The sequence below is a fragment of the Lepisma saccharinum genome, chromosome 3 (genome assembly GCF_977018435.1).
Source record: "Lepisma saccharinum chromosome 3, izLepSacc3.1, whole genome shotgun sequence".
NCBI classification, from domain to species: domain Eukaryota; kingdom Metazoa; phylum Arthropoda; class Insecta; order Zygentoma; family Lepismatidae; genus Lepisma; species Lepisma saccharinum.
Window position 1 is genome coordinate 17,793,145 of NC_139231.1, and position 17,380 is coordinate 17,810,524.

General features: G+C 39.2%; 1 protein-coding gene across 3 annotated transcripts in view; it reads right to left on the minus strand.

The window, feature by feature from the left end:
* LOC145984927 (calpain-5-like) overlaps positions 1-17,380 on the minus strand; it is a 176,079-nt gene that overhangs the window by 12,785 nt on the left and 145,914 nt on the right. For all 3 annotated transcript variants that reach the window (XM_083118332.1, XM_083118334.1, XM_083118333.1), the window contains exons 11-13: positions 16,611-16,816; positions 7,493-7,614; positions 185-321 (exon numbers count right to left, since the gene is read on the minus strand). In XM_083118332.1, the coding sequence (XP_082974458.1) occupies positions 185-321; positions 7,493-7,614; positions 16,611-16,816 (465 nt within the window). The remainder of the gene's footprint in view (positions 1-184; positions 322-7,492; positions 7,615-16,610; positions 16,817-17,380) is intronic.

Genomic DNA, 17,380 nt, shown 5'->3' on the forward strand with positions numbered 1-17,380 from the left:
GGGAAAATTAGCAGCTAGACTCCACATGGAGTGGCTAGGATACTGTACTATGTAGCTAGGAGTCCTAGTCTCAAATTCTGGGTCAAGCATTGTCATTTTATTGTGGTGGTTTCTTCATTTTGTAAATTCACAATTTTATCTCATCATCAAAAACACAAAAAGTTCAACGAATCAGTAGCATTACCTGAACAAGGATGGGTTTATTCAACTTCTTCCTGTAGAACACAAATGTTGCATTCCACACTGGGTCCAAACTGTTCTTCACTACGCTGGACTGGGCAGTCGCTCCTTCACACTTTACAATGCAAAATGGGTCGCATGCTGAAAACGAAATACAAGAGTTACTTTTCTTTGGGTGATCTTCATAGTGCTTTTGAAAACTAAAAACTATGACTGGGACAATACTGATCCTCCCATATCAACAGTAAAAGTATCTGGAGTATAAAATAAAATGCACTTTTCTTTTCTGAGCCAAGTTTGTGAAAAAGGGGAGCTCTTTGTTAAAATGAGAGCTAACAACAGGATTTATGCAACCTGGAGCTGGACAGAAGCAAGGATTTTACAAGGGCAGTAATGGGAGGGTTATTTGTTAGGTAGGAAGTTGCTACTTAATATAACTGAACAAGAATATGTGCAGAAAGAAGAAAGGATGAATAACATAGATCTGATTAGTGAAAACTATGTCCAAGAGAACATTTCTGTTTTCTGAAGAAACACATCCAAATCTTACACATTTATTAATGATATTCTGTCTTATACACTGAACAATCACTGCATTAGGAGCACCTGGCATGATATTTTGATTTTTCATGAGAGACTGGCAGAAACCCTGTTGGCCTCTCCTCTGTACCCAAAAGGCAACAGGTGTCCATCCATTAAGGGTAAACATAGTGACGTAAGTAAAATCAACCATGGGCAGATAGTTGGGAGCCTAGAAGTACGGTGCTAGTATCTCTAAAACAACCACTTGTTCACTGTTCCCATTTCACGATATCAAGGGCATACCAGGACTGGATGAACACACAGATAAAGATTACACCCCAGCTGGTCACGTGTGGTTGATCCAAGAGGCAAGCGTTGAGTGTTCCGGCTGATAGCTCAGCTCAGTAGTGGCACATCTGGCTTACCATTACAACAGCAAGCGAGTATGACAAATGTCCACAACAACCATGCAACATACCTTCCATCGACGGGGACAACAGCTGCAGACCATCCAGAGTACCCCTGCTGACTCTACATTGTTGCAAACTGGCTTCACATGGGACAAGGAAAGATAATGAACCATGGACACATTGAAGATGGGGCCTGGAGTGGCAAGTTCAGTTAGTTTTATGATGAACCGTGCAGATGACAAAAGCAGCATGAAGTTGAATCCTCATTGAATCACTGGGGTGGCAGTGTACAGGTCTGGGGAGTATTGTTCTGCATACTTGAGGACCATTCGTCATCATATAACAGTGCTTCAAGAGCTTAGAGTATAGAAGGAATAGAGAGAGAACGTGTGCGACTTCAGCTGAAGTCAAAATAGCTTGTGGCATGTGCCCTGTTGGGAAGCGCCACCAGCCTGTTGTGTCCATTTGTTAACATTCAGAGAGAGGGAATTTGTTATGTTTATGTTTAAATCATCAGAAACAATAACACGTAGTTCTTAGCAATTAATTTTTATGAAAAAACAAATAGATCTAGACACTTATTTGCTGAGGTGTGTTCATTTCCCATTGTGATGCTCTATTATATCTTGTAAGTACACCAGGAAAAGTTTAATGAAATAGCAATCGAATCAAGATAGGAGTTGCATTATAACTATTACACTCTTAAATGCATCACAAAACATTATTAATATAAAAATGTGAGATGTGAAAAGAGTGATTTATTCCACTTCAATAAGTAAGTCTAAGTTGAGTTGTAGGAAGATTTCAGACAGAAGAATCAGGCGATAAGACACACTCGATAGGCGACAAGCGACAAAAGCCATTCAGTCTAAGGGAGCTTTCAGACCAAAGCAACAGGCGACATGTCTCTTGGCAACAACTCTCAGAAAATAATGCAACTTTTTAACCCATCCGCTTACCATTTAAATGCCAATTTTTTTGCTATGAAATACCATTTAAATTTGGCTATCTCCCGTGAAGGTTGCACAGCAAGACAAGATGTCAAATATTGTTTAAACTATCCAAGCAATTTACGTGAAAATTTTATATATTGAAGTGGAAGTATAGTAATAAGTATGCACATATGCAGTTTATTTGAAAGATAATTAGAAACTCACCTAATAAATTTGATCACACACATCTTTGCATTCCATTTCCATTCCTCAACCTTTTATATTTTTCCTGCCACAGCCACCTCTTCCTCACTTTCACTACATTCTTCAATTTCACTAACATAAAATGAAACCCAGTGTTCATCTCCACTTCCAAAATCCACATTTTCCTCTTTATCGCTATCGAAAAGCAACTTTTCAATCGCAGAATCATCTACAACATTCTTATGCAATATGTTTGCAAGACGTAACAAATGAAGGTTTGTTTACATGAGAAATTACTGAACAAAACACGCTTGAAATGGTATGAAAAACTTAGCAGCACAAACATACACGTCATAGATTTGAAAGATCTTACAACCTCTGCCATCTATTGAATGAAAAAGGAACTACGTGATGAAAATCGGGAACCCGTCGATTCGACGACTAGTACGGGAAGCGAACATCCAGTCAGGCCGTTGATTCGACGACTAGGTAAGCGGATGGGTTAAACAGAACAAGCTGTCGCTAGTGTGTTACTCGGACTGGGTCAATTTTCCAATATCATTCATGATGTCGCTTCGGTGTGTTGTTCATGAATGTTTTACTTTAGACTGAAGGCACCTATGTAGCTTATCGCTTGCCACTCTGGTGTGAATTCTCAGTGGCTCACGCGACACATACCGCTTTGAAACGAGCCAATTAACAACAATGTTTCACACCATTGAAAGGCATGATAGGCTGTACAAGCCTGCCTTCAATTGGTGAAATCCTCAAGCTATACATGTTGCTTCCACGAGAAATCTTTCTAAAAGCAAGTATCCACCGTGCATGCGCTACCAACAGACTGAGGGGACACGATATACGTTATTGGGAAAAAGGACCAGTCAGAGTAACACATGCAGCTTGCAGTGTCGCTTTGGTTGAAAAGGTTGCATTGATTATGGAGGTGTTTGCTTCCAAGCAGCACGTGTTGCTTGTCACTTTGGTCTGAATAGAGATTTCACACCGAAGCAACAAGCAATAAATAGGTGCCACTTTGAGGATTTCACCAATGCAGGCTTATGCAGCCTGACCTGTCTTGCAGCTGAGGCAGCTTGGCGTGTCGCTTCGGTTGAAAGGTCTCATTTATCTCTGATGGTTGGTTTAGAAGATACACATGCCTCTTGTTGCATGTCTGAAGTCTCTCCGTTTGTTCAATGAATTTACATCCCACAAAATTCGCAAAATAGTTTATTTTGCACATGTATAAACATTCCCACTAGTTATCCTTAGGCAACATGTGATTTTTTTTGCTATTCCTACGTATCCAAATTTTAAATTTTACACATACCACTAATAAAATCACAACAGAAATGTGTGGCATATAATAAATGTAAATATGTTGTAAGCATGTTTACACGTGGAACGTAATTTAATTATATTTTTCTTCTTTTTTATCATTTCTTGCCACTTCTGTTGTTGCATCTGAAAGGTGCACACAGAAGCATGGCTTCTTATTAATTGTCTACTCACAATGTCACCGTAATGTGCAGAAATTATGCACTATAACGAACACTACTTCCTCATTGTATCAGCTGTAACTGTAGCGCTTTCCAAGATTGCAGTTTTACTCACCCCCTTCCACTCACAGCTTCATCCCCTCACCCAGAAAAAATGTTTACTCTAGTTCCATAGCTATTTCTTTTGCTACGTCCAGGACGTATGCTACTCTAAGTTCAACAGTGAATGCTACAGGAAGCTGTTAACTGACCCATATCTCCAGGAGGTCTTTTCTGATCATGGTGTTGTTTCAACAGGACAATGCACTATGTCATCTGTAGAGAACGGATTATTAGGTGCTTAAAAAAGAGGGATACACACTACAAACTCCATTTCAATACTTTTAGTTGCCTGTAATAAATCAATACTTATCATTATTGATTAATAATAACTTTATGAGAACTATTTTTAGGTGAAACTTGTATACAAAAAAATATTTTCAGTGCAATGAATTCCATTCTTTGATTGTAAAAAAGATACAATTTGTCCAATAGAAAAACTTTATCATTTGTATATGTAACCCCCCTCCCCCTCCCTTTCGAAATATCTGGGCATGCCACTGCCTATCTTAAGTGCCATGTACTGCTACATTTAAAAAATGTGGGGAACGCTCAGTTTTGGAGCTGACAATACCAGCTGGTCGTGTGTACCTAATAAATCAAACCTTTTGCAATGACATTTCGGAGATTTTCAATTATCATACCTTTTAATTTCAATTTCTGGTAAGTCGTGTTAAAACCTTATGTTACTATATTTCCTGAGGCTTTATTTAACCCAAATTTAAAAAAGAAAAAGAAAATACTTCATTATTCTAAGTATGGGTTGTAGTTTAACTTTACTTTGCAACGTCAGAAATTAGGTGACATACGTTACCTCATATTCACCAAAAAGAGTTGAATCTAAAAGTTGAGATTTTTACTGTGAGTTAGGTTCATGCAGGGCTTCTTTTGTGCCAATTTCAGATTTTTTCAAGAGGACCCATCTGAGATATTTAACCCCGAAAACTGTCAAAATTCAATGAACGGCCATGTTCGAGCCAATGCTGTAAAAAAGGGTTGAATTTCTAAGCACTGGTATTTTATTTACAGACACCCTAGAGGCAGATCTCCACATGAAAAAAAAAAATCAAGCCTTAGACTAAACCCCTTCACTGAAAAAAATCGGGCTTAAGAATCCAATTTTTTAACTATTGTTACCCCAATTTCCACCAAAATTTTCGTACTTCCGATGCAATTTTAAGCAAAACATACTTTAATTTCATAGAAAGTATATTTCATTAGCTACAATCTCTAATGGTTTTTGAGATACAAAGTTTCTGAAAAGTGCTAAATGAGCAAAAAAAATCCATGCGCCATGATGGAAAAATGGCTGCCCCAGGAGAACTAAAGACAATAAATTTGTTTGAACATTGGTTTTGATATCTACAAACATGTACAAACCTATATACTAAAAATGAAAATTTTCTAAAATAGTCATGCAACCCCTATTGGATCGTTTGGTATGGAATGATCCTATAGTGTAAAATGAACTTCGAGTTGAACTGCATTGGGAGTGTCACTACTAATCTCAGCAGCCCCGAAAATAAGGATTCCACACTAATATCGGTCGTTTTTTATTATTTTTACATGTCATCCCCTTCCCACCCTCACCAGGGGTGTCTTGGAGTTGAATGGCATTGGGAGAGTCACTATTCATCTTAGCAACCCGAAACTATGGATTCCACACTAATATCAGTCGTTTTACATGTCACCCCTTCCCACCCACACCCCTAGGGGTGGCAGGGGTGTGTTACCCCCACAGTATGTATTTCCAGATTTTAAGTCATATGTGTACTGAATTTGGTCATCGTGAATGTCACCAATTACAAGGTGTACAACTTTGCTTCCGCCATTTTTCCCCAAAAATATGACGCTGTAATGAAAAACATTGCTTACCCAGGCATTATTCAAAGTATTGTCCATCGCTGGCCACTACTTTCTCCCATCTTTCGGGCAGCGTACGAATGCCGCATCTAAAAAAATGTTCATCTTTGGAGGCGATCCACAAATCGATCCACTTTTTGACTTCTTCATAAGATCGGAAGTGTTGGTCAGCCAGTTCATGAGCCATTGATCTAAACAGGTGATAATCAGAGGGAGGGATGTCTGGAGAATAAGGCGGGTGGGGTAGGACGTCCCATCTTAATGTTTCCAAGTACGTTTTCACCACTTTGGCAACGTGGGGTCGTGCCTTGTCATGCTGCAAAATCACTTTGTCGTGCCTCTCGCTGTACTGCGGTCGTTTGTCCTTCAATGCTCGGCTCAAACGCATTAATTGCGTTCGATAACGAGCACCTGTGATTGTTTCACTTGGTTTTAACAGCTCATAGTACACGACGCCGAGCTGGTCCCACCAAATGCAGAGCATGATCTTGGAGCCATGAATATTTGGTTTGGCCGTCGACGTGGAAGCATGGCCGGGATATCCCCATGATTTTTTGCATTTTGGGTTATCGTAATGAACCCATTTTTTGTCCCCGGTCACAATCTGATGCAGAAATCCCTTCTGTTTTTGCCTCTGAAGCAACTGTTCACAAACACACAAACGCCGTTCAACGTCTCTTGGTTTCAGCTCATACGGGACCCAAGTTCCTTCTTTCTGAATCATACCCATGGCTTTCAGACGTTTTGAAATGGCTTGCTGTGTCACTCCCAATGATCGTGCCAATTCTTCTTGAGTTTGACGCAAGTCTTCACTCAGCAATGTCTCCAATTCTGCATCTTCGAAAACTTTCTGTCTTCCACCACTATGCCGGTCTTCGACGTTAAAGTCACCGTTCTTGAAGCGTTCAAACCACTCACGACAGGTTCTCTCACTTATAGCGTCCTCACCATACGTAGTGGAGAGCATTCAACGAGCCTCAGCCGCAGTTTTCTTCATATTGAAACAAAAAAGTAGAACCTCCCGCAAATGGCGAGAATTTGGCTCGTACACTGACATTTTCAATCGCGAACAACTACACGATGCACACACCACTAGACTAATGTTTGAATGGGATTATCTTGACAGAGGTCCAAGCTAACTGCGTGACGTCTGCGATCTGCTTCTTTCGACCGCTACTTCCTGTTGTTGCCACCTGTCGGAAAATGGTGGAAGCAAAGTTGTACACCTTGTAGCTTAGAGACTCCGAAAACTATGGATTAGACACAAATCTAGGTCATTTTTGACATTATATTTCTCACCCCCCATCCCCGATAGGTGATAAACTGAGTTGAATGGCATTGGGAGTGTCACTATTCATCTTAGTGACACCGAAAACTATTTATTCCACACTAATATCAGTAGTTTTAGATTATTTTTACGTCACTCCCCTCCTACACCCACCCCTAGGAGTGTCTTACCCCCCACAGTATTTCTTTCCAGACTGCAAGTCATACGTGTACCAAGTTTGGTTGAAATTGCTCCAGGCGTTCGAAAGTTATGCCTGAACAAACAAACACACGCATACACACACATGCATCCATTTTTATATATAACTCTTATTGAAAACTGTACACAGCTGTCGCAATGTCTGAAATACTGGTATCAGTAGAGACCGCATCAGTGTCAATACTGGCTCCAAGTGGTTTGTATTTGAACACACTATGCATGTTAAAAATAATCTTACTGAAATGCAGGTGCGTTATGAGTATCAACCAATATTACATATAAAAGAGAAGTGGTACTCACCACCATGCCTATCACTCCTCGGGAGGCCCTCAGCCGCTTTCACCTTGACGAGTGTGACACAGGTGTAGGATGGGCACACGCACCTCAGGCCTGACCTTGAGGGAATGTCCTTCTTAAGCTCTCTGGAGAGAAACAACAAAATATACATTCTGTATTTGATATTGAACACAAATGGCAAAAAAAGTGCATATATATATATATCTATATAATGGATAAAAGCAAGGAGGGCCAAAAGGGCTAAGTAAAAATCAAATAAGGTAAAAGGAAACACTCACCGGACAGTAGGAAAATTCAAAATTTTCGCTAATTTATAGCATCATCGGTGTGAGAAGAAACAGAAGACGGAACCGGAAGTTGGGGTCCTGCAGAGTTGCCAGGTCCCCATTGAAGAAGAAGCGGTGCGTAGAACGAAAAAAACACTGTTTCGTCACCAGGCTCGTCGTAAACTGTGAGTGTGTAGGATGAGTTGGGAGGGAGGGCGGGAGGGTGGGTGAGGGTTGGACATTACTGGGTGGCCTTGTTCAGGCCAGGTGGAGTGGTTGCACTCATGGCCGATATATAGGCCCTCTCCCATCTTTTGCGAACAGAGGTGTTGGCTGGTTGGGGTAGGAGGTGGATGATCGCTACCCGGAAGCAGTTGTTGAAACTGATGTTGTGGTGGTTGGTGTGGACGGCGACAGTGAAGTCCAGGTTGTGGGTGGAGGAGCGGTGGTTATTGATGCGGAGGTTGAGGGCCGTTGATGTTTCCCCCAGGTAAAAATCACCACAGATGTTGCAGGTGAGGATGTAGATAAGGTTTGAGGCATGGCAGGTCCCTTTGGGATGGAGGGTAAATTTGCCAGTGGCCATGTGCACCTGGAGGGTGTGAGAAGTGATGAGGATGGGACAGGTCTTGCACCTGGGTCGGTTGCATTTATGGGCAGGGGGGTGTTGGATGTGTGGTGAAGGAGTGTTGTGGACCAGGATGTCTTGGAGGTTAGGGGGGTGTTTGAAAACCACCCTGGGTTTGTCGGGAAATATGTTTTTGGTTTCGGGATCACTGTGGAGGATTGGGAGAAGAGAGTGCAGTGTGTGCCTGATTTTGTTGAGGTGGGGATGATATTGGGTGATGAGTGCAGGTGGGTTGGTGGCAGCAGGTTTCTTGGTGGTAGTGGTATGTGAGGCAGCTCGTGATATTTGCTTGGTGACCAGGATGGAGGGATATCCACGGTTAACCAGGGCCTGGTGTAGGCGGAGGTTATAATTCTGGCGGGAGGTGGGTGAAGTGTTCAGGCGCTATCCCCTGAGGGCCAGAGAGAATGGAATTGCTTTTTTGGTGTGGAACGGGTGGGAGCTGGAGAAGTGTAGGTATTGCATGTGGTACCTACACTTCTCCAGCTCCCACCCGTTCCACACCAAAAAAGCAATTCCATTCTCTCTGGCCCTCAGGGGACAGCGCCTGAACACTTCACCCACCTCCCGCCAGAATTATAACCTCCGCCTACACCAGGCCCTGGTTAACCGTGGATATCCCTCCATCCTGGTCACCAAGCAAATATCACGAGCTGCCTCACATACCACTACCACCAAGAAACCTGCTGCCACCAACCCACCTGCACTCATCACCCAATATCATCCCCACCTCAACAAAATCAGGCACACACTGCACTCTCTTCTCCCAATCCTCCACAGTGATCCCGAAACCAAAAACATATTTCCCGACAAACCCAGGGTGGTTTTCAAACGCCCCCCTAACCTCCAAAACATCCTGGTCCACAACACTCCTTCACCACACATCCAACACCCCCCTGCCCATAAATGCAACCGACCCAGGTGCAAGACCTGTCCCATCCTCATCACTTCTCACACCCTCCAGGTGCACATGGCCACTGGCAAATTTACCCTCCATCCCAAAGGGACCTGCCATGCCTCAAACCTTATCTACATCCTCACCTGCAACATCTGTGGTGATTTTTACCTGGGGGAAACATCAACGGCCCTCAACCTCCGCATCAATAACCACCGCTCCTCCACCCACAACCTGGACTTCACTGTCGCCGTCCACACCAACCACCACAACATCAGTTTCAACAACTGCTTCCGGGTAGCGATCATCCACCTCCTACCCCAACCAGCCAACGCCTCTGTTCGCAAAAGATGGGAGAGGGCCTATATATCGGCCATGAGTGCAACCACTCCACCTGGCCTGAACAAGGCCACCCAGTAATGTCCAACCCTCACCCACCCTCCCGCCCTCCCTCCCAACTCATCCTACACACTCACAGTTTACGACGAGCCTGGTGACGAAACAGTGTTTTTTTCGTTCTACGCACCGCTTCTTCTTCAATGGGGACCTGGCAACTCTGCAGGACCCCAACTTCCGGTTCCGTCTTCTGTTTCTTCTCACACCGATGATGCTATAAATTAGCGAAAATTTTGAATTTTCCTACTGTCCGGTGAGTGTTTCCTTTTACCTTATTTGATTTATATATATATATATATATATATATATATATATATATATATACATACTGCTGGACAAAAAAAAAACGGACACTTGCATTTTGTGTGATAACGCATAAATTCTGATTCGAAGGCTAAGTAAATGTTACAGAAATTATTGGAAATAAGAAAACCTGAATATATTCAACAGAAAGAAAATTAAAATTTATTGTTAATAAGTTAAATTAGAACATAAACGAAAGTTACAGAAGACTACCAAAACAAATCTTAGCAATATTTTTTTTTTAATATTGTTAACTGGTACTGGTGGGGTCTAATAGCGGGTGTTACCTCCCCTGCCATCAATTACAGCTTGTAACCGCCGTGGCATACTTCGAATAAGGTTGGCAATCACTTCTTGGTCCAATTGCTCCCATTCTTCTTGAATAGCACGTCTTAGCTCTTCAATTGTTTCTGGAACTATTGCGCGGTTTCTGATATGTCATTTCAGTTGATCCCAGACGTGCTCTATCGGATTTAGGTCCGGACTTTGTGGTGGCCATTCTAATCGCGTAATCCCAACTTCGTCCAGGTACTCCGTGACAATATTCGCAATGTGAGGACGTGCATTGTCATGCATAAAAACAAAATCTGGGCCTATGAATGGTGCATATGGTACTACATGATCTGCCACACATTCTGTAATATACCTGCGAGCTGTCATTGCCCCATTCTCTACAAGAACCAACGCTGTATGTCCCTGTAAAGAGATACCTCCCAAGACCATGACACCACCGCCTCCAAAGGGTGTTATTTCAACGAAACAACATTGTGCATATCGCTCATTAGGTCTTCTATACACATGTTCACGCCCGTCTGATGAACGTAGGTTGAATTTTGACTCATCGGAGAATAAAACCTTTTCCCACTGCTCCACATTCCAATGTAAGTGTTGTGTAGCAAATTCCAGTCTTCGCTTCCGGTGACGTGCTAACAACCTGGGACCTGTAGCCGGCCTCCGAGATGATAAACCACTTTCATTCAGTCTTCTACGAACTGTTCGTGAAGAAACCACAGCTCTATGAACATTTCTCAAATGCCGTGCCACAATATTTGAAGTCGTACGACGGTCTCTTAAGACTATGATACGCATGAAACGATCTTCCCGTGCTGTTGTGCATCGTCTTCTACCATAGGAACCAGTTGCATCATACCGTCTGAGAGCTTCATGGATAGTACTTCGTGCTATATTTAGCACCCTAGCAATATAACGCACACTACGACCATCATCACGAAGAGCTACTGCTTTTATTACCTCTTCACATCTCATTTTCAGCTAGCAAACTTACAATACACTTGCAAGAAAAACACCAGCAATGACAATGTCAATAATATCTGTTACTATGGTTACTATGAACCAAAATTCATGCCTCTCTAGACATTAAACAAAATAACATCAACAGGAATTGAAAATCAATAAATTAAAACAAAACTGCATGAAATTAATTTTGAGCCTACTAGGTGTTCCAAATAAGTAAATACGAGTAAATAAATAAATAAATAGATAAATAATAAACGGAAAAACTATGGAAAAATGTTCAATAATGAGTGTTCAATTGTTCAATACGTAACTGAGAGCGTAATTCATAAGTAATTGCAATTCAGATGTCAAATATTAAGGTGTCCGGTTTTTTTTGTCCAGCAGTATATATATATACTGGGTGATTTTTTTTTAACCTGAATCATTTGAATATCTTGAAAAAAATCATCCTACAAAAAAAATGTTCCAAATAAAAAGTTGATAGTTTGGAGGGGGAAGTTTAGTAGTGCAACAAAGAACACCCCCTCCCCCTCTTGTAGGTGGGGTGGAGGGCAACTTTGAAATTTCAAATAGAAACCCCTATTTTTTATTACAGATTCGGATTTTACGGAAAAAAATACATAAGCTTTGTCTGAAACATTTTTTTCGATTTGTGATAGATGGCGCTATAATCGACAAATTATCATTTCTTGAATGTTTACACTTTAAAACTAATGTATTTCATTTCACAATTCATTTAAATTCAAAAAATAAAACATTCTCGTGCATGAACTTTGTACTAATTCTTGACAAATCTTTTGAGATTTCATTAATCTGGTAATTCGCCTATTTACAACATTTAAAAGTTAGATTTGATATTTGTTTAATTTTTTTTATTGTTGTGTCAAAGATGCTTAACAAAGCTACAACAGAAAAATAATAAAAAAATAAAATAAAACAATGTTAAGAAACAGTTCCTCTTTCGACTTTTCCTGTTAAACGTGTGGTGTGGAATTATTGATGACAAACTCATCGGTCCCTACTTCATTGATGGAAATTTGAATGGTCAACAGTACTGCGACATTCTTCAAAATGAACTGCCAATATTACTTGAAGATCTTAACCTGGAACTGAGACAGAACATGTGGTTTCAGCAGGATGGATGTCCAGCGCACTATTCGAGAGCAGCACGTGAAGTACTCGACCGTGACTTCAATGGCCGATGGATCGGCAGAGCTGGTCCTGTAAATTGGCCTGCCAGATCACCAGATCTTACTTCACCAGATTTCTTTTTGTGGGGTTACCTAAAAGATAAAGTGTATCGAGAATTGCCAACTACTCTTGAAAATATGATAGAGCGAATCCAAAACGCTTGTGCCATAATTGAACCAGAGGTACTTTTGAGTTGTGTACATTCATTCGAAGCACGGATCAATAAATGTATTGAAGTTGAAGGTCACCATTTTGAACACTTAATGTAATTGAGAAGTGAATGTAGTTTACTAGCCATCGCAATATCTAGAGCTAAGAATTGTCGAGTAATTTTGTATTTGTATTTTCAAAATAAATTTATTTGTTTTACAACAATTTCAAGTCCTGGAACAAAAATGTTGTATCTTTTTAATTTAAATGAATTGCGAAATGAAATACATTGGTTTTAAAGTGTAAACATTCAAGAAATGAAAATTTGTCGATTATAGCGCCATCTATCACGAATCGAAAAAAATGTTTCAGACAAAACTTATGTATTTTTTTCCTAAATCCAAATCTGTAATAAAAAAAAGGGGTTTCTATTTGAAATTTCAAAGTTGCCCCCCCCCCACCTACAAGATATTCAAATGATTCAGGTTAAAAAAAATCACCCAGTATATATAAAACTAGCCTTTTTTCAGTAAAATTGTTTAAGTCCACTTTATGTTCCGATATGCAAATTGGGATATAGACCTACAGCTTAAAATGGGATCTGAGCCAGGGATTGAACCTGGAACCCCTTGACTACAAGGTGACAGCATTACTTTATGCCATCAATGAGGCTCATTTTTGAAATATATGAGATTATATAGAATATATATATATAAAAAAAATGCCATTTTCCAACAACAGTACTTTCAATTATACGTTACTTTGAGCTCTAAATCTCCCTTGTAGTAGCATACTGATCTTAAGCATTAAATGGGGTAAATACGCATGTAGTTCTGCATGCATATTATGAATAGTAAAGTTTTGAATTGGCCTTTAGCATCTAACAGTTTAATATTAACATTTGCTTAATTTCTTATGACATCAATGCACAGTGGTCCAAGTGACAGCAAAACCTGGCCAAAATCTCAAAATTGAAATTATGAAAGTAGGTTTGGTACCCTTATAATTCTAGAGTAAAAGGTCCATTCTATTGAAAACTATCTGATGTTACACAATAAGTGTCACCCTCAGTTGGCTAGCAACCCTTGAAGTGTGGCTATGATGTTTGTTTGTTGCAGAAAGAACTTTTCCATGTAGTTAGTTTTGTGTCTTTATAAACATTTATCGGATGCCAATTGCAGTTTGAAACTTATTTTTTGTTAGTTTTAAGCTTTAATTATATGGAGATACTTTTGTCAATTGGTTTAATCAATTATTAAATTGTTAATATGCTGGAACTCAAGTTAGCCACAGATTTTTTTTTTTTCAATACTTCTCGTTGAGTTACAAAACGACTCAAACAAGCTTAAGTTAAGATTAAACCATCTTATGTTAGAATAATGTTTCTAGTTTCAGTATCCAAAAGTAGTTTTTGGTCGTTCTTGCCACTTTTAAAAAAAAGTCTTAAAATGCAATTGGATACGCGAGAACTTCACTCTTCTTAAGTTGGGTTGGGATGGACATCTGGGCAATTTCAATATAAGCAGAGGGTCAAGGAAGAGGGATTTCAAGACACAGACATTTTCTTCACATCCCTTGTGCAACTTTGAATGTAAGAAACTAGGAAAAGTTGCTATTTGACAAACTTTTTGACCTGCAATGACAAATTTTGCTAGCTGATCAGGCTTCAATTAAAAAAGGAAACCACGGCTCTCACAGAAAAGTGTTATATGCACTTAGGCACTATCCTATAGGCCTATATCCAATAGGCACTATCCTATGGGCTGGGCCTACATGTGGTGAAATTTGAGATGGGAACCAAGGAGAAAATTGAGCTGCACTTCTTGCTCTATCAACATGTCAGATTCCATTCACAAGATACTTGTCCAATTATTTCGACTGCTCAAGATGCTAGACAAGCATATAAAGAAGTATTATCCTTAACATCATACTTGGACCAATTCTCGGGGGGTGAGGGAGAAGATGATGCACGTAATCCTTCCACTCCTTAAATCCAGTCATCTCCACAGAGCTGTCAGAGATAGATGCTTCAAAACGATGTATTGGACTTCCTCATCCCCTCCTGTCACTGGCTGATGTTGAAACCGATCGAGATGGAAATTGCAAATACATTGAACAATGCATAAGTCGTGTTTACTGTATTATGAGTGCAATTTGTATTAAAATATCGTAATACTGTCCAATATTGTGTTCCCTTCCTTAAAATGATATGTGGAAAAAATCTGCATTCTGAGGTGACAGACCAAAAAATGAAATTTTGACCAGGTTTTCCATGCATCTGGACCACTGTGCAATGGCACAAACACGAGGAAGTTAGTTTTAAGTTCATTTAAGCTCAAATGGCTAATCAGGACTGGGCCTAGAGCTTTAAAATGGAATCTGAATCAGTATGCAAAATATCTCCACTGCGGATCAAACTTGGTACCTCTTGATTACATGACAACAATGTTACCACTATGGCCAATATATATCTCTTGGCTGATACATCATGTAAAATTATTTAGCTAGATCCACAATATGACATTACGAAACACTAAACTCTTAATTTTTTTCATTCTTCAATTATCTTCATCAGGTCATTCTTATATTCTTTCTGTCCTCCTTCAATTGTCTTCTAACTGATCCAAGAGAAATTGGTTAGCCACAATTTGTAAAAAGAAAAGAAAAAAATGACAAAATTCCAATTTTTAACCCCAAAAAACTTTCTTGCAACACTATGTTGGGTACTGTACAAAAAAAAATACTACCATTATTAACTGGCTTTCTATACTAAAGATGAATGCAAAATGCAGTGAAATATTGAGGAAATATGGCAACAATCAGCAAAGTGTTTGTATTACATGTAACCATACTTTCAAGCATAACTCTGGTAAACTGAATAACTATATATTACTTATACTATATGCACATATATTTAATTATTTAAAAAAAATGGCTGACAGGTGCCAGTAATTTATGTGCCCGAAATTTTGATGTTAAGGCATATTTAGGAAAGAAACAAGCGAACCTGCCATATAATAATTACACCACCCTGCAGTTTTTTTTTTAAAAAAAATCACATGATTTCAAATCAATAGGCGATTCTGGAAGTATTTTGAGTGCTGATCACGGAAATGACATCCATTTTTTCCACATCATGTGAGAATTTTTCACAATTTCACAATCAAAATTCTCATATTTGCAATTCCATTAGGTTATTATAAATGATAAATGAACCAAATGTTACATTAGGTAATATGGCAGTAAATTACGTTAAAACAGTCGAATTCCTGGGAGTATGGATTCACGAAAGCTTAAAATGGGACCCACACATAGATCACCTTTCCGCAAAACTAGGCAAAATTATATTTGCCATTAGTACACTGAAATCAATATCAAACTTAGAAACATTGAAAATACTATATTTCACCATGTTTCAATCTTTATTAGCATACAGTATAATCTTCTGGGGAAATTCCACTAATAGCAATAACATTTTTGTTCTGCAAAAGAAAATTGTCGGAATAATAGCAGAAGCTAAGAGAAATACATCCTGCAGAAAACTGTTTAAAAACTTAGACATATTACCCTCACCATGGTTGTATATACTTCATACATACTTAAACGATTCTTTCAAATGTAAGAACTCCTCACAAATATTATACAAGGAATGGCAGCAACCTCACAATACCATCAAACAACACCACATTATTTGAGAAAGGATCAAAATACATGGCTGTTCACTGTTTCAATAACCTTCCAAGTGACAAAAACAATACAATCAGCTACCTCATATGAAAATAATGTAAACGTACCTTGTAACTAACATTAGCAAGAACAAGAACTCCAATTGAATCCTTAATCAAATCAATTATAATGTAATCATGGTTTTTAAATATTATTTATAATAACTTCATACTTATACCTATTTTGAAAATACGCAATTATTATCTGTAATGTACTGACATGTTCCATACCATGTGTGGAAAACAACCACTATACAATGATGAACGGAATGAAATAAATAATATCATATCAATGTAATACTAAACTTACCGTAAGTGAATTCCATTGGTTGTGAAAATCCTGACCAAGAACTCCCCCGTTTCCTCTGGCTTGAATGTGGTGGGAATAATGAGGTACCTTCCTTTGCCCAAAGTGCCTTCATAGTAGAGCTCTCTCGTGCGAATGTGGTCGGTTGAGACCAAGATTGGGCAATTCTCTCTCAGCTTGTGAAGCCTGTACTTGAGGTTTCCGTACACCTAGGAAGAAGGGAGGAATATCTTGTTAACAGTAAAGGTAGTTATTGTCTATGTTCTTCTTAAAGGTTCGCATAACCACCTTTTGTAGATTCAAAATAATGTAATACAGTTATTGTTAGCGGTTTTTATGGGTTCCCTACGAGAAACAAGGACACAAACTATTCCTTTTTTTAGAAGTGTAGTGACTAGCCATGTAAGGTTGTGTGCATGTTTATACTGGTGTAAGCTTGAAAAAAGTTCTGGGAAACCAGGAAAAAACACCATGGGAAAAATAAAAACCACTAAAAATAACTATTATATTATTTTGCAGTTAGATATTGTGCTACAGTTAATAATTAGCTGCATCATCAAATACATTTTGATTTAATTTATTTTACTTCCCTTTTCTGCCACTTTTGCCTAATCATGAAGATGATGAATGGTGATAAGTAGGGAGCAGCATATTTTTTTGTTGCTTCAGAAGTTGGTCACACTCAGTAGGAATGCAGACCATAACCTTCAGTCTTATTTCACTTAAAAATGCATAATTTTACTTCTAGCACATACAATTCATATTTATAGAGA